The following is a 26,406-nucleotide window of genomic DNA, read 5'->3' as shown; positions in this document are numbered from 1 at the left end:
CATCCGTGGAGATATTTATCGAGGCATAAAAAATATATGATTTCCCACCCCTGCCCGCCATTTCGAATGGCGATGCGATCTTTTTTGCTCGCGGCACTATAAATCAAATAAAAGCTATTGCACGGTCGAACGACGTAATGAACGATACCGGATTTTCGAATGATTTTTTGATCGGCCATCACGGCCAGTAATCGCGCGAGTGCTTAGAGCGATCAGAAACGAGTGGTTAAAAACACGGAATTGCGCGAGATTTATTTCTGAACGCGCGGAAATCACCTATGACACACATGTGTGTACGCGCGAGGAGAGAGGAAGAGAGGAGGGAGGGTTGGAAATTTTTTCCGGAATTACGGTGCAACTGCTTCCGTACGACGCGATAAAACAAAACACTCCGTGCACACCCCCCTCCGGATCACGCCGTGCCCCGCCGTTAAGAGTTAACGACGTAACGATTATGTCGCCATCGCGGATAATCACTATAGCCGCCGATACGGATCTTTATAACGCCAAACGTAGCGGAAAGCCCCCGGTAGCAAGCCGGGCCCAGCAACGTGCAATCACCTCTCGGCTCCCCAAATTGCACGTCATTCCTCGTCGCGCGTCATTTCCTAAATTCGGTTATAGCAGGAAGAGGGAAGGAAGAAAACGGAGAGCCTTTCTTTCATCGGAAAAAAAATCATATACGTTGCGTATTTTCGAAATAATTTCGTAATATACTTGATTGCAAGATTAACATCACTCTCTCGGCGTCTAATGGATAATGGTGAATCGACAAGATTAATTGCCGAGTCATGAAGTATCAAAGATTAACATTAGCCATTTCCATGAATTGATTTGCGAGGAAATCCGACTCCTTCGACTCCTCATTTGTTTTCTATTTCTAGACGGGGACGCGCGGCGTTAGCCCTATACGTAGCAACGTAGTGACTTTTCTCCGACGGTATAGGTCGACCAGAGAGGTATAAGGGTAATCCCGTGGGGTGCTCCGGAGGGAGTTTCATATAGAGGGCCGCCGCGGTGCGGCCTCATATATAAGGATTTATCACGGCTAAGTCTCCCGTATATTGCTACGTACCGAACCTTTCCTTCGTTCTCCCGCACCCTCCTCCACTAAGGACGACCTAACTCTCTCTCTCTCTTTCTCTCTCTGCTCTTCCTTCGAACGTCCTTCGACCGTCTTCGTGCACCCAGGACCTCTCCTTCTCTTCGCTTTCCTTTCTTCGATGCATCGGCAATTTTATATCGTCTTCGCTCGTATTTACTATTTGCATCCAATTAGCTCGATCTGCAACCGCGAACAGACTTGCCGGTTATTAACAACTTCGCGTGGAAGAGTAACGGCGCATCTCCGGTTGACCTTTTCGTGAACCTCATCAGGCTCCTTTCGTGCGCGAGGTAGATGGGCTGGAGCCTTTCCACGGTCCGTGACGGATGGTAATCCTTCCGATGCGATTTAATGGTGAAGCGTACCGAGAGTGCCGGCGAGCGAAAATTCGCGCCCGTTTTTCTTCCAATATACCCTGGCCACCGTAAAATGGATAATGAAAGTTATCTCTTTCAATGTAAAGAAAAACCGATGTTTTTTCAAAAAATTGAAGACACCAAGTTAAAATAATGCAAAAAGTGCATAAGAATGTTAAAACTCTGAAATGTCTATCTTTCACTCTTTTTATTAGAAAATAGTTGCAATTGCGCATATTAGAGAGAAAGAAAAATGAGGTTTTTATTTTATAATTACACGATAAATATGCAATTAAAGTTTCTATAATATAGAAGCTCTTATGCTGCTCAAAATCACGAGTTTTAGAGACAAGTTGAGTATTCGAATGGGAAGGTCGACATTGTTATTCGCGCGACGATTGCGCACGATTACAGAGATCCGGATAGCAGCTCGCATCCAATTTGAGAGAACAGAGTTATTTGGAAACGGCGAGGAGGGCGCATTAAGAGGGTCACCGCAAATACAAGTCGATAAAATCTCTTATACAGATCAGAAGCGGCGTGGTCTCTCTCTCATACAGGATATCCCCGAATCGTAATACGTATGAGAACCTTCGAGATGCGTGTCTCTAGCCTTGTTCTTTTTCCCTCGGTACCGTCCGACGGAATATGGGTCTTCCGCCGTTTATTCCGAATCAGATCTCGGATCCGGTAGTATGACGTTGCTTCCGCTCCCCGAGGGATCAGAGATCTGTTCCGCCTTCTTTTCGAGTCCTCTCGCGGTTTCGCCATTCGCCTCCGTGGTTTATCTCGCGCTTTTCTCGATGGAAGGTCTTCTCTCTCCGATGCTTTAACCGCAGATTCCTCGTATCGTGGAAAAATAGAATCTTGCCGTACGTAATAGAGAATTTTTCGCTGCTAAAAATGTACGAAAAATGAAGCAGAATTCGATCTTCGATCGAGATGAAAGAAATGTCTTGGAACATGGACAATTATGGCTAACTACGAGATATGGTTTTAATTCTCAACTAAAATAATTAAATTAACCAGAATAATTTTATATAAGTAAAAGAATATTCTTTATTTTAATTGTCCTCTCTTTCTTTATCTCTCTCTCTCTCTATTTAAACATTTCACACGTTCACACGATACTCTGACAGTCTGAAAATGCTCTACATTGTGGGAATCGCGCGAAATGAAGCCCAAGATCCGACGCCACCAACGAAATCGCAAATTCCTTGTAAGTACGGACCATGGATAGCATATCGTCCGCTCGACCGCCATCCCTTCTCACTCCGGTGTCGGCCGTCGACGCATTAACCGGCATCGTTGGCATCGTTAGCAGCATACCTTATCGTTCCGTATACGTCGAGCCCAACGTTTGGAATGCGTACATGTAAGCAACAATGTTACTTCAAGTGTGACGCAGGCTTACCGTATCATTAGGGTGAAGAGAGAGTACTTTAGGTCCGTTTCACATTAGAAAATACCGAGTACCAAGATTCTCATATGGCTTAGTCGCGCGAGGGATTTAGATATATAATATTTCAAACGAATAAAAAGAGAGAACAAATATAAATTATTAATCGAAGATGAGATCTTCCCAAAATCAAGATAAAAATCGTTGATCATCGAGATAACAATCGTTCGTGGCGCAAAATTTCTCGATAAACTCCGCTCCCTGTGTTTTGTGCGCGCGCAAACAAACTTCTTTCTTAAAATACTATTATTTCAAAAATATTGACGATCAGGCAGACTGAAGAGCACGGAGTTACGACCTTGGGTAAGGTGAAATTGCCCTACGACGGACGAAACATTTCCGTTCGGGTGTGTAAAGCGGCCTTTAGGCAGAAGCTGGGTTCTATCGCAGTTCGCGAATTCCGTCCTGTCATTTGTAACTGTCGAGCTGCTCATTACAATTCCCCATTCCTCGCCTCCGAGCTATCCCCCTCCCCCCTTCGTATTCCCCTGCGCGGTCCCCCTCGTCCTTCCAACCCTCTCGTCTGTCTCGTTTCTGCAACAGAGGATCCTAGCGTTTGTGCTCTCGCTATCGTTCCCTCTGGCTCTTCCCTTTAGTTTCTCTCGTCGCTCGTGCGCGCGCATACACAACGCATTTTACCCTCGCGTTTCGCCGGGAAAGGGGCAAGGGGCTAATAAAAACATTCATTTTTAATTGCGACTTTAATTGTTTTCCTTTCGCGCCAAGAACGCTACCGACTCTCGTCGTCTTCTCTCCCTTATCGCGTTATCGAAATAATATTTCATTGAGCGCGAACCTCCGATAGAGACGAGTTTTAAACTGCCTACGTTATCCGGACGATGAATATTAATTTGCCCCGAGAACGAAGCTCGAGCGCGAAAAATGCAGCTCTCTGTTAATGATTAAAAACGACGAATCGCTTTTTAATGCGCGTAATAACTACAGCGGTATATTTCACGCGATGATATTTTTATTTTCGTTAAATGGCGAACTAAAATTGCGACGAGCGCGAGCGCTATTTGCGGAACGTTTTGCCACCCCTCTTCGCCCTCACCCCCGAAACGCGCGCAAATTAAGTAAATAGTTGAAAACAGGTCGCGTAACGGGAGGAAGGGGGAGAATTTAACGTAGAACAAATAAATGTACATATATCGGTGTCGCGGGGTAAATCGATGATATATTTGTTTTTAATTTGCCTTCCCCGTAATGCTATTGAATGTTTTGGAGCCTCGCAATTTCGAGGGCGCGTGACAGCGAATCGAATGACAATCAAGCTGAAATTACGACGCGCTGCGGTAATCGGGATTATTTCGGCGCGCTCGCGGCTGCGCTCGTGAACTCTGGTTTTTCATTCAGCGAGATGACACTCGGGTGTTCTCTCATGAAGGCCATTATCCCGTCCTGCATTTATCGCGCGCGTGTTATTTCGCGTTGTCGTCAGCTTTGCTTTTAACGTAACCGTTTCGCGGAACGAGACGTTTCGTTGCGGAACGGAATACTCGTATTTCTCATAAGAGCTTTCCGTCTCGTCGGCGAAAAGATCTCTCTCTCTCTCTCTCTCTCCGTCCATTTCTCTCTCTCCCCTTCTCCTTTGCTACCAATTTTCTTTATTACATTCCTTATTTCCTATCCACCAGAGCCTCTGTAACTGTAATACAAATTCCTATTGTGATTTATGTTGATATCAATGGCAACCCTCGGGGTTGTCCCGTCGCCGTTCGCTCTCATTCCGCGTCGTATCCGACTAAAGGACGCTTGCAACGTCCCACGCTCCTCGGCCCCGGGTCCAGATATTATGCTTTATTGAATCAGAGAGTTGTCACTGTTATTGTTGGCTTCGCGCCGCGTCTCCCTTTTCCGCATACGCCCTTCTCTCCTAAGGCCCGGTTCCTTGCGCGTCCCTCTATCCCGCGTTTCACGGTTGCCAGTCGTGGGTCAGGGAGGGTGAAAACCAGCCACCGCGCGCGCGCGCGCGGGGGGTTCCTATGAATTTTATTAATAAAACAACATCGACGGAGATGTGCGCGCGGCGCTAACGCGCCCCGACAAAGCACGAACTGACAGGCCGGTGCAGCTACTCTTATATGTATCTCCGCGAAACCGACGAGCGTGGAGAATTTGAACGTCCCAGGTTTCCCTTTCTCCCTCTCTTTCTCTCTTTACACGCTGCTAAGGGAAGTATCAACCGTCGGCTTTTCTAAAGCGGAACGTGCGAAGGTGCCGCCGCTTCGCCGTGATGGGAATACCTTTGTGTTCTCGGATTTCAAGAACTCTATTGTTGCGCGAGAAGCGCGCGTTCTGCTCGGTCTATTCGCGCCGATAACACGCCGTCCTGGAAAAAGGCTTGCGCGTCGCGCGAATAAGGCGCGGTGTTTCATCGCTGACAGATGACACGGCGAATTAATAACTCGGAGAACTCGCTCGCTGATGATAATCGATAGGAATAGGTATCACGATATCGAACTCCGAACTGGCGAGATTCTAAAGGATAATCGATGAGGCGCGAGAACGTCACGTAAAGGGACAAGGATTGAATTCAGGGCACGCACGCGAGGCGAACAAAAGGCGTCGCGTAAGAATTCATCTAGACGCGGCTGCGTATGTGTATGTCTACGAGGGTGCGTTCGGAGCTGCGTCATCGCCAGGGTGCGACTGTAGCAACATTCTGAATGAACCTAAGAACCGATACCCCCCATTAACTACCGATTGAGGCGCCGTACGGAAGCGAGAGTACGAAAGAGAATAAGAGAGAGTATACGTGTATGTATGTGAGAGAGAGAAAGAGAGAAAGAGAAGAGAGAGGGTGCACGCGTGCGTTTACATAGTGTACAACAGTGACTTGCGACATTGGGCCGCTATAAACGTGATTAATGGACGCGAGTCGCTTACCATTCTGATACTCTCTCGCTGCAACCGGAATAACAAAGTACTCCTTTACCCATACTGTCTTCTCTTTCTCTCTTTCTCTCGCTCTATCGTCCTCTTCCTGTCTCTCGTTCGTTTCCTTCCTCTTCTGGTTCGGGATTCCTCTCGCATTCTGGCGGACGTGAAGCTTATGCCTCGTAAGTCCTCGAAAGACGCTCTTGTCTCGCGGATTCTCTAACTCCGCTTTGACAACTAATTTACAAATACCGTCGTAAGTCACGAGAACGATAACGAGCCGTCGCTTTCACTCGGTAGATTTAGACACGATGACACAAGCCTCTCGCTCTCGAAACGACTTGTCGAATTTAGCATTTACATATATCACGGTGATATATAATATAGCGAAGAATTGCATAAGAAAAAACTTTTTTACAAAGGTCACGATTTTCATTTTTCGAAACGTGTAAATAATTTAACTTCACTATTTATTTGACAATAATATATTACCTAGCTCAATTGATGAACTTTGTAATATTTCGAAATTGAGATATGCAGATAGAGAGTGTTATATCTCGGTGCCATATTTAGAAGCAAAGGAATAATTAATCGAGCCTCAACAAGGCTACATCGATCTCCGCGGAGAGACGCACCACCCCTTCCCATACACCCCCTCGACAACTCGCGACTGCGAGTGTACGCGCGGAGAATGCTCTCTCACGAGGACAGCGCAAACATTCTCGATTTACACGTTAGCCATTCCATTTGGCTCGAATCGGTTGGAAGCCATTAATATCGGCGAACGTGAAAGGCACTCCGGTCGGAACTTGGTTTCTGACTCGGCTGGAAGACAGGCAACCCCTTTCCTCTCCGGTCCGAGGGACCGTGAAAGGGTGAAATTGCGCCCGCTCTTACCGTTCCCGTTCTCCTCCCCATCTGCCGTCATTGCCTCTTTCACCTCCTTCCTCCTTCACTCCTTTTCTCGCTCTCTCCGCGGAATCAATAAATACATATTTGCTCGGCACACAGGGAATCAACTATCAATGACACTAATACCATTAGTCGAGAACTGACGCAGCATGTGGGAGAGGAGGGCTATAGACGCGGGGGTGGCCGAGAGAAACGGGAGAAAACGCTTCGAGATCCGCGCCCTCTCCTCTCCTCTCCTCGTTCCTATGATTTCCGCAGAGTCACGTTACAAATGACCGCGCGGCTGCTTTCTATCCTCGTTACCAAAGTGACATAATCGTTCGTTCGAGACGTGCGTGTGCCGTGCGCGCAGAGGCGCGTGTAGCACGAGACCGACGTCACTCGTTGACGTACTCACTCATGTTTAACAATCCGCACTCATTATTTTCCATCGGCCTTCCGTCTCTACTGCGAAATGCTCATCAATCTAGAGTCATAAGCAGTCGCGATGCATATTCGAAAGACGATTATTACATCTGTGCATTCACCGTTTTATTCTAGGCTGACGAATACACAACGTAAGGGGAAAAAGAGATGTTTAAAACTTTGAATGACGCATCGAGATCACATTAATCGATATTTTATATTTATAAAGAAAAGCCGTCACTAAAACGCGTTGCTATATATAATTGTAGAAAAAACAATTGTTTTTATTAATTAATATTTCTATCGCAGAAAAAAAATATATTTATATAATTGATGTATCGAGAGAATTGATTTTGATTTACGATTGATATTGAATGAGAAACATCGTGAAATCGTACGTATCGTAAGCAAGACAAACGGACTTTGCATAGCGTTGAGCAATTAAAAAATAATCAAAGGCAAATACCTGCTGCGAGTGCATGTTCGTTGGGCCTACGGTTAATCCCAGGGGATGCGCGATCCCCGCAGGCTTAGACTATAATTTATGGTTGTATAAGAATGCGGAAGGGTCCCCGCGCGCCGTTGTTTACTATCCTATACAGGATTACGCGTGATACTCGTCCATTAATTTGTGCATCTATCGCCCCGTTTCTTCTTTCATTATATCTATATTTTAATAGGTTGGATAGTAGCATTAAAAAACTCAGTAGCGTTAAAAAAACATGTAGCACCTTGTAGAAGTGTAATTATAAAAGTGGCCATTCGTATTCATTTTGCAATATAATTGTAAATTGTGGCCAATATCTTTAAAATGCGCGTGTGTTAGCTAGCTTTGGTTTTCTCCTCTTCTAATCTAATTATTACATCGAATACATTAATTTTTATAAGGCATCTCTTGATAACGCGAATTGTAAACGTCAAATAAACGGTGGCAAATATCTCTCACATATATTACATATCTACATCTGTCAGTAACATCTAAATTAAAAAAAATCTAATTTCTGTTTATTTAGAAGTCTGTTATCTATTGATTGAGTCTGAAAGACATTCCCCGGATTTTCACGAGCACCTGCTGCCATGTCGTCGTTTTTTGATCAGGAAAGAGTACGGATAAATGGCCCCCGGTTACGTAGGAGAGTGTGTACGCCATTTGAAGTCCCAGAAGGGTACACACTCGCGTGTATCGCGCGTTGCCATCTGCGCCGATCGCGGTTGCTTCGTACGTTAAAACCCTTCAGCCAGTTTCCAGTTGGCAGCTTCATGCTCGTTCTGCAGGGTTTTAGAGTCGGGAATTCAGTCGGTCGGTCGGTCGGTCGGTGTCCCACCATTACTCATTCCGTGGCAGCCGCGGGTACGCCACCCTAGCGCGTGCAAACAATTTGTTTTGGGACAGACGATCTCGCGGTCGCGCGAACAGTCGCTCGGAAGTGACGACGAAATCGTGGAATTTATCGTTCGAATACAAATGCCCGAACGTTGCACGTCAAATTACGTCGAATAACATCTTAATTACTGTTTAGCTTACTTTTCCGGGGGGGGGGGGGGATAAGAAAGATTCTATTTTAGAGCTTTAGCTAGTAAAATAATACTGGTGAACAAAAAATATAATTTCGCGTATAATAAAATAAAATCTATTAATATATTATCATACACACATGATATGTGAAACGATAGATATCCGGGCACAAGTCAAATATTTATTTAACATTAATCAAAGTTAATAAGAGCATTATTGGGGTATTGTTATCACAATGGAAATATATATTATATATTACGATAATTTAATTAGATTTTCAGCAATATAATTCCACGTCCATTGAACTTTTGTTTATTCGAGACAGTAATTTATATGTGATGACACTTCGATTAATACAGATGAGCTTATTAGATTTTTCGACATTTTGCTTGAAAATGAAACGCGAGTAACGTTAATCGAAATGTGTGTGGTGCTTCAAACCTTTCCTGGGCTCCCTCACTTTATCCTCTTTTCTAGTTGGTAGCCAGGCATTTCCGCTTTGTGCCGGGCAACCGTGTCGGCCGCATAAATTGATACAGATGCGAGTTAGCTGGAGTTTTTCGCTTCCATCCCACGGGGAATACCGTGATACCGTAGAAATAATACCAACTCCAATACTGCGAGCTGTGGATGGGAAAAGAGGCTGCCGCCTTGTATCGAAAAATGTCTTGATCGTCTTGAGTAAGATTTTCTCCGGAAAACGATATCTTGAAGGAAAAAAAAGAAAAAGAAAAATATCGTTGACCTCGATTATGGCAGTCGTTCGTTACGAGAAAGGCTTACCGTGTGCAAATAGGTCGTCCAAGATAAACCAATAATGGTCGCGCAAGCTATCTCGTATTATAACTTACACCACATTTTATGATTAAGGAAGAATATGACTTTTTAAAAATTATTATTAATCCTCGCGCGCGAATGTGTGATGTAATGTCTATTGGAAAACTTGCAAGAAGTAGACTTTTCGGGATATACTTTGTATAAAATTAGCAGTTCTAAATGTGGACGGAATAATATATCATTGTCTATTTCGACTAATTAAACGCCATAAATTTGGCGACGATGCTGTAATGTTATACAAAGCTAACTATAGAATATAACGAAATCAAATGTACTGATTTTTATGCGAGAGATATTGATCAAAATATATAAAATAGTAATAATCTTTGATAAATCAAACAATGTTTTTGTATGAATTTATAGAGAGTCACACACTACTACAATATAATTATTATTAAATCTTGGCACATAGACTTTTTTTAAGTACAATTTACTTGTAAAAATTTTGAAACAGTGATAATAATGTAAATAAATATACTAATATCTATAATTGTAAATATACCAATATCTAATTGCAGGTTTATATGTATACATATTTTAAGATTTGTATAAAATTGACACTTGGACTATCAATAAAAATAACTTTATTCTGCCAACCATATCTGATGATAGTGTTTCGCGTTCATAATACTTTCCGTACCCTTTCAACAATCCTCACAGGACTCCCATCACGAATCCTGACAAATCGTTCTATCTGTCTCATGTCGGCTTTGAAGAGGATCCGTTAACGATCCTTTAACGATGCGGTGTGCTAAAGATTCGGACGATTTATCGTCAGGAAGTGAGGAAGTTGCGATGTCTCGAGAGATCGAATAGCGTGAGATTGATCATCGTCAATTGATTAAAATTTTTGAGATATAAAAAAATTATATGAAGATATTAATCTTATAATTAGTTGTATAATATTCACTTGAATAGTACTTGCATCAAGATGAATAAAAATGACATATTCTAATATTAAATAAGGTACGAGAAAAAATGTCTAGGCAACTCAATCACTTCGTAAAATTATTATTAACAGTGGTTAGTTATACATATATTCGATTGCAAGCGCGTTTATGTCGTTGCACATTCTCTATTCTTCGATAATCGATATTACCGGCCCAAAACCAAATCTCGAAGGAATGTTATCTAGCACATGAAAGGACAAGTTTACTATCTTCTGACACTTTACGTGAAGGAACTATTCATTAATAGCCCCTCTTCGAGTTAGCTCAGCACGATACTGTAGAATTGTCGCCAAAACCTCAGTTCGCTTTATGGCCATTTAATTGGTCGAGGTGGTCGACGATATATTATTATGCTAATTTTCAAGGAACATTACAATCCTTACCGAAAGATTAAGAGCTTCGATGACACTATATCGTTAATTATCACATTGTACACGAATGTCGCGATGTTAATGGCTTATCTTGTCTTTCTGGGTTATTCGTATTTTGTTCAAGCAAAAATTGATTGAGAAAAAATGTGTCAATCAGCTGTATCTATAATAATTTTTTCATTAATAAATTCTACTTTTGCAAAAAAAATTGATTAGATGCAACATTTGCATAGTAGTATTTTATAAAGAGAATTTCAAAGTAGTATATAAGTTAATGTACTCCTACTTAATTATTAACGAACGTCGGTCAAGAACTACGTCGATTCTCACATCGAATTTGAACGCGTGGAACGGACGAATTCGCCGCTAGGGGCGAAAGTTCATTTACGCTTAATGCCGCGCGATTAATTGTCGGTCGCTACTTGCCGAGAGGTTGTAAGGCCATTTACAGCCGAGGCCCACGGCCGTGTAAGTGAGAGCCTACAAATTCGTTCGCACTTGAATTCCGCTTCGAGCGAATTTATGGTCTCTCTTGCAAGCTAGTCTTGGATCGCGACACGACCGCGACTGATTCATGCATGATTTGCTATTATCGAACAGAGGATTATTTTATTAGTATTTTCTTATATTTTTAAATACATTTATTCACACATTTTTTTAAATTTTAATTACCGGCGATAATTAAAATTTTCATAATTCACGAGCTTGTAATTTATAAAATACTACATTCTGTTTATATAATAAATAGGACCAAAGTGATGCAAATATCGGAAATATATATACAAAAACGGGATCATAAAATTTGTATTTTCTTACAATTATTTTTTTTATAGATTTTTTTTTTTTTTTTTCCATTTATTATATTGCTTTTTGCATCAAGTTGTTTAGAAGATTCGCCATACATAATGACTTTCTGATTTCTCTACGAGATGAAAAGTGTCGGTATTTTTAGCACAGTGATCAGCTGTTCAGAGTAAGCATTTAAACCGTATTTGCTCCAAGAGCATTAACTGACTTTATGTCTCGAGATGGAAGAAACGTGGCACATATAAATGAGATAGAATTAAGGGAATTAAGGTATATAGCTTTAGAATTCTCCAATAAAATCGAATTGGAGTTTAAATTTTTCAGTCGATCCAACAACATCTTTACAGTACATATACTCAGCAACTTTCAAAAAATCGATAAAAATGAAATGACAATTCTACAATCACATATTTGAGCAGTGTATAAAACTATTTTACTTGACTGCCATGTTTCTAAATGAAATTTATGATACTCGATGTATGTAATCAGTATATTTCGTATGTTACACCGAGAAAGTTATTAATACGGCTCAGGCACGAGAGAGCCTGTTAATTCAAACGTTACACATGTGATGCCGGATTTAAGCGCACAGATATATATATTTTAGGAGATCGGGGGAGAGAAAGAGACATCGGAAAATCCAGAGTCCTAAATTTCGGGTGCGCCGAAAACGGTGCGCTTTTCCGTGGGAAAATTGGCGCGTCTGGCGCCGGCGGGCAAAAAATTACATGAATTTCTAAAAGGACGAAGGACAGCGGGAATTGTCGAACGCCGCCGACTGCCACGGGCGGTGTAACGCGATCCTACCGTAATTCACGTTGGTTTTACGCTTTATGCGACACGCAGAACATTGCGCGCGGCCACGCGCGAATTTACGGGGATGGCCGACGGCGTGCTCGGCACCGGGACAAAACCTTTGCGACCGTAGTTGATGGACGCATGGCCGGTATTGGATTAAACGCCTCGAAAAAAAGAGGAAAGAAAATAACAACGTGCGCCACGGAGAGAGCAACGCCGTCGCTTTTTCTCTCGTCGTCGAGCGAGGACTTTCGAGGGATAAGATTCTCGCGTCAAAAGAGACAAACTCTGGTCGCTCACTTTGGCAGTTTTCGTTTCCTTCGTGTGATGCGATAGTGTGCGAAAAGTTATTATATATATAAGCGAATTACGGCCGCATTTGATTTTCACGCGGAAAAATGCTCAGTTTATTATGCGTCGCTATTATATAATTAATTGAATATTCTTTGTAATGTAAATTATAAATTGTGGAAGCACTCGCGTATCTGCGCGTACACATTTCGACATTTTAATTTAATAATAATATAATAGCATCGCGCAAGACTCTCTCTCTCCCTCTTTCTCTTCCCTCCTTCCCCCTTTTCTCTCTATCTCTCTTTTTCTCTCTCTATCTCTATACGCCAACGGCCAAAAACTCGCCGTCATCGTATCAAAGCGCATTTAATTATTTTCATGTTATCCGGGATTATTTAGTGGTCGGCTTAATCCAAAAGTCCCACGGCCGCATTTTCGAAAACGCATGCTCCACCCTCTCGCGCGCCCACAGATCGTTGACGGGGGAATCGATATAGCATTATACAAGTATAAGCCAACTTTTAAAGATTCAATGGCCGGGGTTATCTGGCGATAGCTGCTTTTTGTACGTAGCCACATATGGGAATCCACGGCGGTCGGGATCGCGCTCCGGTGAAGAAAGGGTTGAAAGGGTAGCGATAAGGGAGGATTGCCGGGAGAGTGCTCGGTGAGCCGCGGAAGAAAAGAGAGACACGGTAGTGAGGAATAGAGGACAAGAGGGGAAGGAAGAAATGGAGGAGAGAAAGAGAGAGAGAAAGCACCGTGCATTGTATTGCGAGCTTTTTGAGCGAGTTTGTGCTCCAGGGCCGATGGTTCTGGCGGCAGAGGTTGTTCCGAACGAAAGAGCGAAAGGGAGATCGAGAGAAATAGGGGGAGAGAGAGAGAGAGAGAGAGAGAGAGAGAGAGAGAGAGAGAGAGAGAGAGAGAGAGAGAGAGAAAGGAAGAGAGAGAAAGTGAGAGGATACGCGGTGGACGGCAGGATCAGGAAGAAGGGGATGGGGTGGGTTAGCACGGGGGTGAGCTGGTTGGTCTGGTGGGCGAACGTCTGTCTGTTGGCTGCCAGCGAGCCAGTCAATCATTACGGGCCGCGCAAGCGCCTGCGACCACCTTCGCTCTCTCCTCTCGTTCTCCTCTCTCTCTTTCTCTCCCCGACCACCCCACATTCTACATTTTCTCTCTCTTTCTCCAACCCCGTTCACCCCCTTTCTCTTTCCTTCCTCCTTTCTCTCACCCCTTCTGTCTCTCACTCGCTTTCTCTCTGTCCCCTTTCCTTCCCCGTTTATCTCTCGTTCCCTCTCTCGCACGTTCGTTCCCTTCATTTCCCTCAGTACCGAGTTCACCCCGTTGCTCCGTGCTACAAGCACGCTACAATGCTGCCCGCCGCCGCCCATCCTGCATATTTAAGCGAGCTGTCTTGCTATGCAGTCGTTACCGCCCGCACCACCTAGACCGACCGCTCGACGACCGTTCTCCACCATCGTCGACCTCCGTCTCCCTCTCTGCACAACTCTCGCTCGTTCCCTCACTTTCTTTCCTCTCTTAGCGTGTACAGGACGTACTCAGTTTCTCTTTCTCTATCTTTCTTTTTCCCTACGTTTTCGCCGGTATCTTTCTCCTTCGTGTGACTTGCTCCACTATTCCTACCGTTTCCACGCCTGCGAGCCTCTCTTTGTTTTCTGTACATTATGACGCGATAAAGAATTTCTCAGGGGGATACGTACATGTCTTTGAGCGTTTTTACGCCGCGTCATCCAACTCTGTGACGGGAGAGTCTTATAAGATGTCATTGAATAACCGTCGACTGTTATTCACGCTATTTCCGAAATATATTGAGCACTATATGCCAATTGACATATACTTTTTTTGAAAAAAAAATTCTGTACGATATCCTATGATTGATACTTATACAAGCATAGAATAATTTCTACAGACAGTAATAAGTATAATATTATATAATTCTCTTAACAAAATTACGAATTAAAATATTTTACTTCCTTTACGTATTTAATTGGAATATAGATTAATTATAAATTTGAGAAAATTAAAAAAGAGTAAAATTGTAATTATATTATGACAAAATAAAATGATGTATAATCAAAAAGTTGACAATTTTTATTATAATCATAAGAAATGGAACCTTTGCTTACATCCCTTTGCTTACATCAGCAATACATTATCAAGATCTCTTTAGAATTATATATATTTTTTTAACGCAGGGATACTTTAAAGTTAAATCTAGACTCTTTCAGTTATATTTACAACTCTAGTCTGGAAAATTAAAACAGTCAACCGTTGATTTGACAAAGATCTTCGTTACCAGAAACAATTCGAGCATTTACACGAAAATATCATCAACGTCGAGAACAGCTGGCGGCTGCTCGTCCTGAGGCGCCCTCAAGAATAAGGGTAGCGTCATCAGGAGTTACGAAGGGCGTGAGAGCGCGTGCGTGCGGGGACCTAGCCGGTCGGTGGCGGCAGGGTTGTAGTCGCCGAGGGGGTAGCGGCGAAGGGTGGCAGCAGCCAGCGGCTACGGCGAGCGTAGTAGAGGGTAGCGGAGGCGGCGGCGGCGGCGGCCCATGGTGGTGGAAACCCAAGCCCGGGGGTTGCGTCCCGCCAGCGGGGATGGAAGTCGCGCGAAACCGAGGGTTGCCCGCGCCGCTCGCTCGTACTCGCTCGCACTCGCACCCCCGGCCGTCCGGGGGTGTTGCTATGGATACGGCGCTCGCGCCTTGACATTGACAAATGGCTGGCCGAGGGTGAGCCGAACACAGCGCCGCTTTTACATATGCAGGGACACCCATTTGTCCGTACGTGGGCGCGAGGGAAAGAGAGAGGACGGCGACGGTGGCAGTGGCGGCAGAGGGCTGCGGCAGAGGGGATGAAAACGAGAGGAAGAGACGACCGTCGACGCAGCCGGCCGCCTGCTTGCTACCGTTTCGCCACTTCGCTTCTGGGCTACTGTGCTACCCTGACGGAATCATGCCACACTCGAGCTGTTTATTGGGGAATGGATCTCGCGCGACCTGTTTATGCGCCGCTGATGAATGGCGCGAGCGATTCCCGTGACCGCCACCGCGATTACTTTCGCTCGAAAGAAACGGTTCCCTCGTAAAGTACGACATTTCAGGATTATCTGACAACATTTTACTTGAATTCGGAATTTTTACGTGACATTCTCAGCAGAATTATTGAGCGTTAAATCTTTTCTCTCTATATAATTTAATATCTTGAAATTTTTTTTGTCTTTTTTTTTAAATTAATTTAAGAATAATTGTCTTATTATAGTTGTGATTTTTTATGGGTAGTTTGAGCATTCGCAAGCTTATCAATGAATAAATTTTGCACATGACAAAGTCGATAAAAAGTGATCAAAATGAAAATCAGTGAATTAAATGCAAGAGATCGATAAATCAATGCATATTGAACTACTCGTGTATATGCGATGAAGCGTTTTACATCATAACTTTTAATATGCATTTCGGATACGCGATTTACGAGTACGTTGAGTGGCAGACTAGGGCTTTGATCATTGCCAATCAATGACTGTCAGTACGAGCTTTTCGTTAACATGTTGCACCTGCACGAAACACACCACATTCGACCTGTCTATCCACCGAATGCGACCTATTTATGCGTCGTTGACATTTGATATGTGCAGCGCTGTCGCTTAGTCACCAATTACTTTGATGACGTACTATCACGACGGTTTAGTTATAATTTGTGCAGAGGTGAATGAGTCTCTATAATCAAAACACATGGAATTTATACTTATATTAGATATGTAGTTTTATTTATTTTTTATCAACATAAGAAAATTGAGTAAATTTATTATTAAATGTAAATCTCTATCAAGATATAATAAAAATACAAATTATGCATTTTAAATAATAATAATAATAATAGTATAAAAAATTTGATGACACATTTTTCTATACAAATATTTTAATTATTCGCATAATATTTTATTCATGTAATACACAACTAAGAATACTAATTATTAAAAATTTAAAATCACGTAAAATCATGAGGAAAAATAAAAGAGATAACGAAAAAAAGACGCGCGTAATGAGTTAAAAATTAAAAGTTAAGGCTTGAAAATTCATTTCCGACGGTGTCAATTTCGCGATCGGAGCTGCGCGCATTGAGTGAGGATCGAGGTAGCCCGGCGTCGTAATCGTGTCCCGAGAGAGAGCAAACGATACTAGCCCTCGTCCCGGCAATGCTACGTAATAACAACCCCCCGGCTCCGTGAGACATAAACGGGCGCCTATCGCGCATTACTACCCCGAAGTGGCCGCTCCCTTCTAGCAGGCCAAGCTCAGCTCTAATATCTCATTACCGCGCCACCAGTCAGCCGTGCCGTCCTGCCATTACGAGATTGTTTGCTCGCAGGGCCTTCCCGCGTCTAATATATTACCGGCTTTCTAACGCGCACTACCGCGTTAGACGACGACCGAGTTAGTTCGACGAACTTTCTAACGGCTTCACGGATCGCCTGCTTCGACGGCTGATTAAAGCTACCGCTGGCGCGATTTCCGGCTAATGCAGAAATTGCTACCGTCTCGCGAATGAGTAGTCGAATCCAAAAGCTCGCGGAACTTTCGCGTATACGTTCGATCGGTTCCCTTTAGCGACGTTCTACAACGAAATATAAAGATGATTTAAATGTCAGTACTGCTCGCTCAATTAATTAATCACGAAGGAAAATAAGTAGAGCGGAAGAATTGATTTCGACAAGATTGAACAGTTGTTTTTTATTATCGATTATTGGTTTTATAATGGATATTTACCGTTAAACCGTATATTTTTAGGAGAAAGTTGTACATTTTTTAAATCAAAATGCGTCGAAATAAATTAAAACAAATTAAAAATTAGTTACGCACGTTTATACATAATCTATAAAAGTTGATATAATTACTAAATTTAAAATAAAGTTTAATATTAATAATACAAGTAGATGGGAAAAAAATGCTATTATGCCCTTTTAATAACGTGAATATTAAGATATGCATAATATACTTACATAATGTCGATCATGCTCTAAAATTATTAAAATGTTATGTTTAATTTTAATTGTTTCGGAAAAGAACAGCCAATGAAAGATGAATAGTTAAAGAAAAAAAAAAAAGGTCGAATAGAACGATTGTTCAGGGATGAAGTGAAGGGAAGAAAAGGGACGGAAAATTTCGATCGCCGCGCGTTCCTCGACATCACGCGGTATCTCGTTAGAGTTTCTGACACCGACGCCGGACGAACCGCCGACTCGGCGCTTTCGCCGGATGACGCCTGGCAGGAAGCATCGATGGCAGCAAAAATAATTGGTACCTTCCCCGATTGTCGACGCTGGCCGCGTAACAAGGTCCATTTCCATGGAATAACCATCAGCGGTAATTGGCACCTACAGCAACACCGCGATGTGCTTTCTAGCCCTCCAGCCGCCCTATCATATTTCAGAACAGGCAGTATGCCGAGAGACAGAACGAGACGCGGGGAGGAGACTCGGTCCAGGGGATGCGTACGGATCGCAAATGTGTGTTTTATACGGCACCCTTTCGCTTTTCGCTCGAGCTCGTAGGAGGCGACTCCGGGGATGGCGGATAACAAAGCAAAGCCATCGACAGCTCGCTAACAACCCTCCGCCCACCTATCCTGCCAAGATCTCCGTGCTATAAAACGTCGGTCATACAAACGAGTGGTTGGTCGATTTTGATACGACGATGTCGCCCGTTTCGACGATCTTGACAAGATTTTACGTTCTTCTGCACAGATTACTCTTCCATTTAAGCGACAGTAAAGTATCTCCTCGTTGTCATACGATTCGTTATTTTAAGAAAACAATTGACATCCACATTTCTTCTTTGAGAAAATTGAGTTAAAAATGCATAGATCGAGAGATTTGTAAAAGGAGTCTTAGGTACTGGAACATGGTCAACACTCGCGACAAAATGCGAGACGCGTGTGATGCTCGAATAAAAAATCATAATTCTTTCGATAGCTCCGTTTAACTTTTACTTTATGCCGCGGAAATCAGAATGTCGAGTGTGACCAGACGAAGGAATAAATAAATAAAGTAATTTATAATTAAAAGGATCAATATTACGACTGAGAAAAGTTAACGTCGTTTCTCTCGAATTAAAAGCGAGACTAATCCATGTTCGGCATCAACGGCGTCGCGACGTTTTCTCGCGAGCGTGCATAATGAAGCGCAACACAGCGAATGTACACAAGATGTAGCATTTAATGCTCACGTTTCAAAAAACACTATACAATGGACACTCTCTAACATAGACCACCTCTTTGACATCGTTTTCCGTCATCGCGTGTTCCATCCGTAAGTTTAATGAAACAGAACCGATCAGTTCAAGTACACAAATGATCGAGTGTGATCTTTTTCGTCTCTGTATCCTTGCATTTGTGTATGTGTGTGTTATGTGTCTCTGTGTCTGTATGCATGTGTGGTGTACGTGTATCTTGATACGTGATGGCTCGAGACGTTTGCGCCCTTTTTTTAGTACAACTATATGTATGCACGTAGTCCCATAATACTTAATACTTTACATCAACGTGCGGTATCCCAACTCTTCGATCCTCCGTTTTACCTTTTGACCAGCGGTGTCTCGCAGATCACCACGTTTCATTCTTCACGTTTCCCTTATCGTTTTTCGTATACGCGAGAGTGTACAATCCGGGCAACGAGCACGTCTCCTGTGCTCGCGATAAGCACGTAGAAAGGATTTTCGGCTGCCATATATAACTATATCGTAATCACATGTTTCTTTTTTTCTCGTTCTCCTGCGCACCCACATTTTCTCCTCCCTTTCACTCATCTCTCTCTCTCATTCTCGTTTTTCATCTCATTCTTTCCTCACTATCACAATCGTAAGTAAATATCGAAGAGCGATACGATTTACAAAGCAGAACACAATTTTTATTTCATTCTTTTTTGTTTTAATTTATTTGAAGTTTCTTCATTTTCTTACTTAAGGGCGTCGATAGGTCGTCAATACGCAAACAATTGCAAAAATCTGATTTCATACCGATATAATAAAATTTTAGCTTACTATACACATCATCGTATGCGCCGTCATTCGTGTATCAGCTTCACAGACCCCGTTATCGTGATCGATTCGCATCGCTTTCATAATCATAACGATGATAGCTGCGATCTTTGTCGCGACGCCGCGAATGGCATCGTCCTCATCATCATCATCAGCATCATCATCATTATGATCATCGTCGCAATCGTCGACGTCGTAGCCGTTATCTCGTTTATTGTTCATAATTACACAATAATTATACATTGTTCCATCACTCTGGCTCGCTTGCTGTTCGTATGCACGCATACGTTTTTCTTTTTCCTTCGATCGTTTTTCTCGCGCGTTTTTCTCTCTTTCGCATTATTCCACTCGTTCATTTTTTTTCACACGCATACACCCACGCACACACACATACATACGCATGCATACACGCATTTACTGTTGTCCTCTCTCACCGTCTTCGCGTCTCGCTCGTGTCGCCACTCATAAAATCTTTGTTATGTTTACCCTCTAACATGATTATTACTTAGATAGACCTTACCTGTTACTTCGTATACATTTTTAAGGCGATGATTCAATCGAGTGAACTCATTTATAAAACGAACAGCCAATACGACGTCCGGTCGCTCCAGTCTTCGCTCGAGTCTGCCATTATCTGTGCGCGTACTCGATCATGCGATCTCCTCTTTGCTCATATTTTTTTAAATTTCTTTTTAAAAATAATTCTATTTTTCACGAATTCGCGCATGCCTCAATTATATCAAACTACAATTGTAATTGAATTCGATAGATTGTCGAATACTATGACAATTTACATTAATTTCTTTAAATTAAGTTTGCTGTTGTGTCGACACATCGTGAACGACATTAAGAAAAAATAATTGTAAAATAATGAAAATGTAAGTTTCAGAGTACAGAGATATTGTATAATGCAAGATTTATTAAAAATTTATAAAATAAATACTGATATTTTATATAAAGTATAAATTATTGTGTATAAATGTATATATAAAGAACCTATTCAAATATATATAACACTGTGTGTTTGCATCTTTTGATCCTTCTTTTACACCTTTTCAGGCAAGCTACACATTTAATAATTAAATCTCTCTTCTCTTTCTCTAATTATAATTTTAATAGTTATTCCATCAAGTATATTAATGTGACGTAATAAGGAAAAAAATCTTTTATGATACATTATCGAGAGTATCTGTGCTGCTGCTGGAGTTGTCATTTTTTTTATACATCTGCATACGAGCGGACAAGAGACGAGTTAAAGTCAAAGTATCGCACCAGCAATTAAAGCATCCTAAAATAATCATTTTTGACAAAGGGAATAATTTATCCTGATCCCGAGTATATAGATTGAAAATCTCGTACTAAGACGTATGTATATCCACAGCTATATAACACAGAAATCATCTCCTGCAAGAGCCACTACGCTCCCTCCATTGTCGGAATGAGAACTGAAGCTTTTCTTGCTCCCTGTATTTCATAATCAGGTAAGTGTCTTTTTTCATTTCCTGTTAATTTACAAAATCTACAAAAAAAACATATCCCTGTATCTTCAGATTATTTTGCAAATCAGATTTGTGAACGCTCTGTAAGCGTTCCTTAAGCGTCATTCTTCGTTAGGGAAATCGATCGCTCTTGTACGACCGCATATGATTTGACGTGTCGTCGTGCGCGGCCAAAGACGGTGGCCTCAACAAAAAATTAAACAATATATTGGTCAACAAATATAATTCGTAAAAACGCGCCGTCGTTCTCGTGGCTGCGCACAATGACAAGTAAAAGAAGAACGCGTCGACCGTCATCGATTAGTATACTTCTTGATTGTCTCGTTCTCGATAACTATATGATATAGATATAATTAATCTTTTATGATCGAAGATCGTGCGCGCCGAAATTAATCATGGATATTAGACGAAGCAAAATTTAAATTCGTCAAAATCATCAAACTGAGAGATCTCTCGCGCGTGCGATCTCATCTCGGCGACGCGATCTCGCGCGTAACGTATACAATTTCCGTCTATTTTATCGTATACCGTTTTCATCCTGATCGCGGTGAGATCCGCGATTAATTTCCCCGACGAGAGAATTGGCGCGTCGAGAGAAGGACTCGACGGATTAATACGACCGAGGAGCCCTTCTCTCTATCTCCTCGTGTGCCATTTCCTACCTACCTACCTGTCTACTTCGGGAGGAGGCAGATCGCATGATCGATCGGCGCGCATCCTTATCGCAGAGGAGCCACGCACACGCAAGTGCGTTCGCTCGGCGCGACGTAACTTACGAATTCGTATAATTGTTCCGATTTAACCAGGACCGTAGCTATACTGACTTTTCTCGCACCTGAGTCTTTCGGTATACGCGGGTTATCTTCTTTTTTTTTTTTAGTTTAGTATACTAGAACGCCGATCGCGCGAGGCACAACGCGCAACGTCGACGTTCCTCCTTAGCCGCAAAAAGGGAGGCATCGAATGGCCTCGTAAAAGACGATCTCGAGATCGTTTTCTTACGCGCGGCGTATCCATCGGAATTGTTCCTGGATAGATCTCGAATGGGATATGTGTTCGGTGAAGAGGAACACCGACGCGTTGCCGCTCAGCTCTCGGCGGGAGCAGTTGTGTTACATTAAAATTTTTTTATACAAGATTTGCGTGTATGCGGGCGTATTGAAAATATCGATAAAATTTTTGTCTTATGCTCTTTCTCTTCTCGCGCTCCCTCTATTCGTGTGTCATCCTCTCGTTTCGCAACCCTCCGTTCCGATCAGAGAGGATGGTGCCGACGATCCATCCTTCCGAACGAACCGTCGTGTCTCGATCGTCGAGAGATCAACGAGACACGCGTCCTCGTATGACGCGTGTGACGTTAACGAGGGACGTTTTTTTTTTTATTATTTCGTACCCTTTATATTCGTCGTGAATCTGCATACTCACATATACATATATAATCGACGTTTTAATTTTCATTAAAATTTTTTTTCTCTTAATAAACATGCTCTGTGTCTGGCGTATCGCGTTATAAAGGTCTCTCGAAAATTCATTCCCCTTCATCGAAAAAAAGAAACGCTCTCTCCCCTCGCTTCAGTTCCCTAACTCGCGTGTTCGCTCTTTATTTTTTTTTTTTCTTAATCTCTCTATCATCGTTTGCTCGCTAACATGTTTACGTATATCAAAGACGCGCGCGCGATAAGATTCGTATAGAAATATAGAGATTCCTCCAAAATACCGTAACTGGGGAACGAGGGACAAGCGATTGGAGGAGATAAATACAGATTGGAGATTGATTGCATTCTATTCCCTCCTTCGTTCGATTGCGCCTTCGTAACTAACATGTCGCCGGAAAAAAAACCGATAATCATAATTTTATCAAAACGTCGGGTTATGAAAATATGACGAAAAAAGGGTGCGTAAAACGAGAGAAAAAAAAAGTGCGAGAAAGATCGAAAATAAAAAGACGAGAATTTGTGTTCATGATCAGCCGTAACGATACTTCGCGAATGAATGTATATGTGTGTATGTGCAACTAAACGCGCATACAGAAAGGGAGGCGACGATGGTATCGCGGTGATATAATACCGATTCGTTTTTGTCGACGAGAAAAGGATAAGGGAAGTGTCAAATTCGAAGGGGGCTCCCCGTGCCGCGGATTCGTTGCTAATTGATTCCAAGAGAGGGATGATGATGTCGTCCGCGAATATCGACGTGATCCCGAAAACGACGAGCATCTCAACGATCGCTTTTGTCCATTTCCGTTCGTTTTACGTGCGATTCGTTGAAATCTCGCTTTATGATTGATAGATAATACAAAAGTGCAATCCAAATTTTGTTTTTACGCCGACAATCAAATTTCTCCGAATTTTAGAAATTCGAGGAAACTTTAGAACTCGATATTATAGCTTAGTTTTAAATCGTTCCCTTTGAGAGATATGCATACTAAGTATTCTTATCAAACTTGTATTTTATCCCATGTTTACATTATCAGATTTAATCAATTTAATATGAATTTAATACGAATTCATATTAACTGATGTTTAGATAATTGTAGATTAATTTAATATGAAAATAATACTTAGTATATATGTATGAAAGAGATTGGTGTAAATGTAAACTAATAAATTCGATGTATTATAAATCGATACATACGATTTCGAGAATTCAGCGAATCTCTCCGTAACCGGATTTTGATTGAATGTAATTAAATTGAATTTAATTAAATTTGTGTGTCGGTTCTTTTGCGATTGTTGAGATGTCGTCGGAAACCATGTTGTGTTTCGGACGGAGACAGAGAGGAATAACGGAAAACTAGCGTGAATTTACGAAATATAAAATAATATGCATTTTGCAACCGTAATATCAGAATGTACGCGTACAACGCTATTAGTACATATGCGTAATATATGTATATATATATACATATATATTGTATATATATTTAATATATACTTATATATTTATATATATATGTATGCGTGATATTAAATTATTTTCAATATCGATCATTTTATTTTTTATTTCGCTTGTGCTTTTCTTTTTCTTGCATCTCACGTTATAATCACAGATTTTCATGAAAATGAGCAAAAAAAAAAAATAAAATCACAAAAACGAATCGTTCTTCTCGATCTCCGATACTTTTGTTTTTCTATCGCGGAGGAAAAACCAGTGCGTTAGAAAAACGAGCGCGGATCCGCAAGACGGTCCTCTCAATCGAATCCCGCGTTTTCTCTCCCTCTCAAATTTATATTTTCACAGTTGAATTAACTATTTTTTTTATACAGAATATATTATAATAAACTGTAAACGCGTGTACTTCCGTTTAATTATTCTTATGGTCGTGGGGGAGCTATGTTCTGTATAATTGTGTGTGTACGGTGGGTCTGCATATTATATCTCTGCGAAGCTGAAAGAACGGTGTGTCTTAGTGTGTGTATAAGTGTGTGTCACTTGTGCTTGGGGGGTTGGATTGGGTTGGGATTTTAGAGGGTGGGACTCTCTCGGAGGGATATCGCTGCGTCATCGAGTATACGACGAAGAGCGTCAATCCTCTCTCTTTCCCTTTATCTCTTCTTTTCTCTCTTTCTCACTGTTACCTATATCTTCGTATTTTTTTTTTATTTATATCTAGAATCCCTCAGTACGTTTATCTCGCGTATATTCTCTCACTCGCGCCACTCGTGTCTCCCGCTCTCCTCTCTCGATTTGCGCGGAAATTCTCTCTTCTGCCTAGTTACGCGTCGGCAATATATCGTGATAATCGTCCCAGTCCAACTACAACGCTCGACTTATATTACAACCAGGGCCACACGTTTTTTTCTTTACTTCGTTATGTATATATATATATATATATATATATATATATATATTTATATTATATACATATATATATATAATATTATATATTTATATATATAATATATTTTTCCTTTAATTAGTAAATTCATTTATAATTAATAACTGTACAAATTTTAATGTCTCCTATATATATATGCAGTTGAATGTTCGACGCTCGAGTCCGGCACACGCGTCGATGTCATTCGGTCTAATTTTCCTCCGTTGTGTTTGCGCGCGTGTCCGTTTTCTTTTTATATGTATATCTTTAAACATCTCCATCATCTCGTGCCATTTAATAATCTTGTTTCCTTTTCCTATTCACTTCTTTTGTGTCTCGCTATTTATATTTATTTATAATATATATATTTTTAATATATATGCATGTATAAATACATACATACGTGTATGTATACATACGTACATACATACATATAAAAATATATATATATTTCCACTTTTTTTTCTCGGTAAAATTTCTCTCTTTTTATACTTCCCTTGCATCGTCTGTGCACTTGAACATACTCTATTCCGTGCGAGCACCGGGGGTTTATCTCTTTTTTTTTTAATGTACATGCCCGCTAAATTGCCTATATATCACTTATATTTCATTAATATATCTCGATCGCGACCGTATTAAAATTTAACATTTAAATTCTTCAATCACTACAATATTTTTTTATTACACCGCGATATTTGTACAAAGAACAATCACATGAATTTCACCGCGTCATTCTCCAGACCAAAGCCGCGGTTTCATCTTCCCCGTGTCCTGCGTCGCCGCTTCCGCAGCTACTTCACTCCATCTCGTATAACCGTATCTCTCTTCCTTCGACGGTTCTACGATTTTCTTTTCCCGTTGGCCTCCCGTGGCGTTTCATCCGCCACGTCTTTCCTCCTTGAACCGGGAACCTCGCTCCTTTGCACCTTTCTCTTTTCCTCGTGTCTTCTCCTCTCGTCCCCGAGCACCCGAGCGTCACGGATTTCGACGTGCGGCGTGGCAAGAAATCGTCCTGGCGATCATGGATCGTCATTGTCCTCCGATTCTGGTCTACGCCAGCCGGAACACGGTAGGTCCGTCACGCTTCTCATGTCGCTAGAACTGTCGTTCCACCGTCCGTTCCATCTTGCAAGTACTTCTGAAACACGCAACGTTGGCCATTCTGAACGCGATTCTAACGCGATTATTTTATAAGACGATATTAAAAAGATATAGATATACAGTCGTTAAAAGAATATTTGTAATATATTTTTATATATTTATATTTTATATCTTTATATCTTTTTTATGCAAGATGAATATAATTATCATAAATAAAATGTATCATTAGAATTAGTGGCCA

General features: G+C 41.7%; 2 protein-coding genes across 10 annotated transcripts in view; one reads left to right on the top strand and one right to left on the bottom strand.

Annotated features, from left to right (window-relative positions):
- LOC145937167 (uncharacterized) overlaps nt 1–26,406 on the top strand; it is a 155,156-nt gene that overhangs the window by 67,452 nt on the left and 61,298 nt on the right. Inside the window, exon 4 of one of the 4 annotated variants that reach the window (XM_083040079.1) lies at nt 9,111–9,911. The exons of 2 other annotated variants lie outside the window; for them this stretch is intronic. In XM_083040079.1, coding sequence (XP_082896205.1) covers nt 9,111–9,117 — 7 coding nt within the window. In that variant the 3' untranslated portion in view covers nt 9,118–9,911. Of the gene's footprint in view, nt 1–2,600; nt 8,644–9,110; nt 9,912–26,406 lie in introns of those variants that run through there. One more of the 4 variants, XM_083040074.1, reaches the window with a different exon arrangement.
- Nucleotides 18,911–26,406, bottom strand: part of Hth (Meis homeobox homothorax) — a 380,805-nt gene continuing 373,309 nt past the window's right edge. For all 6 annotated transcript variants that reach the window (XM_083040066.1, XM_083040070.1, XM_083040065.1 and 3 more), the window contains one exon: nt 18,911–26,202. The gene's annotated coding sequence lies outside the window, so the exon portion shown is untranslated. The remainder of the gene's footprint in view (nt 26,203–26,406) is intronic.

The sequence above is a fragment of the Prenolepis imparis genome, unplaced genomic scaffold (assembly GCF_030444845.1).
Source record: "Prenolepis imparis isolate NDT839.2.m4 unplaced genomic scaffold, iyPreImpa1.0 SCAF_6, whole genome shotgun sequence".
NCBI lineage: Eukaryota > Metazoa > Arthropoda > Insecta > Hymenoptera > Formicidae > Prenolepis > Prenolepis imparis.
This window is presented reverse-complemented; position numbering and strand designations above follow the sequence as displayed.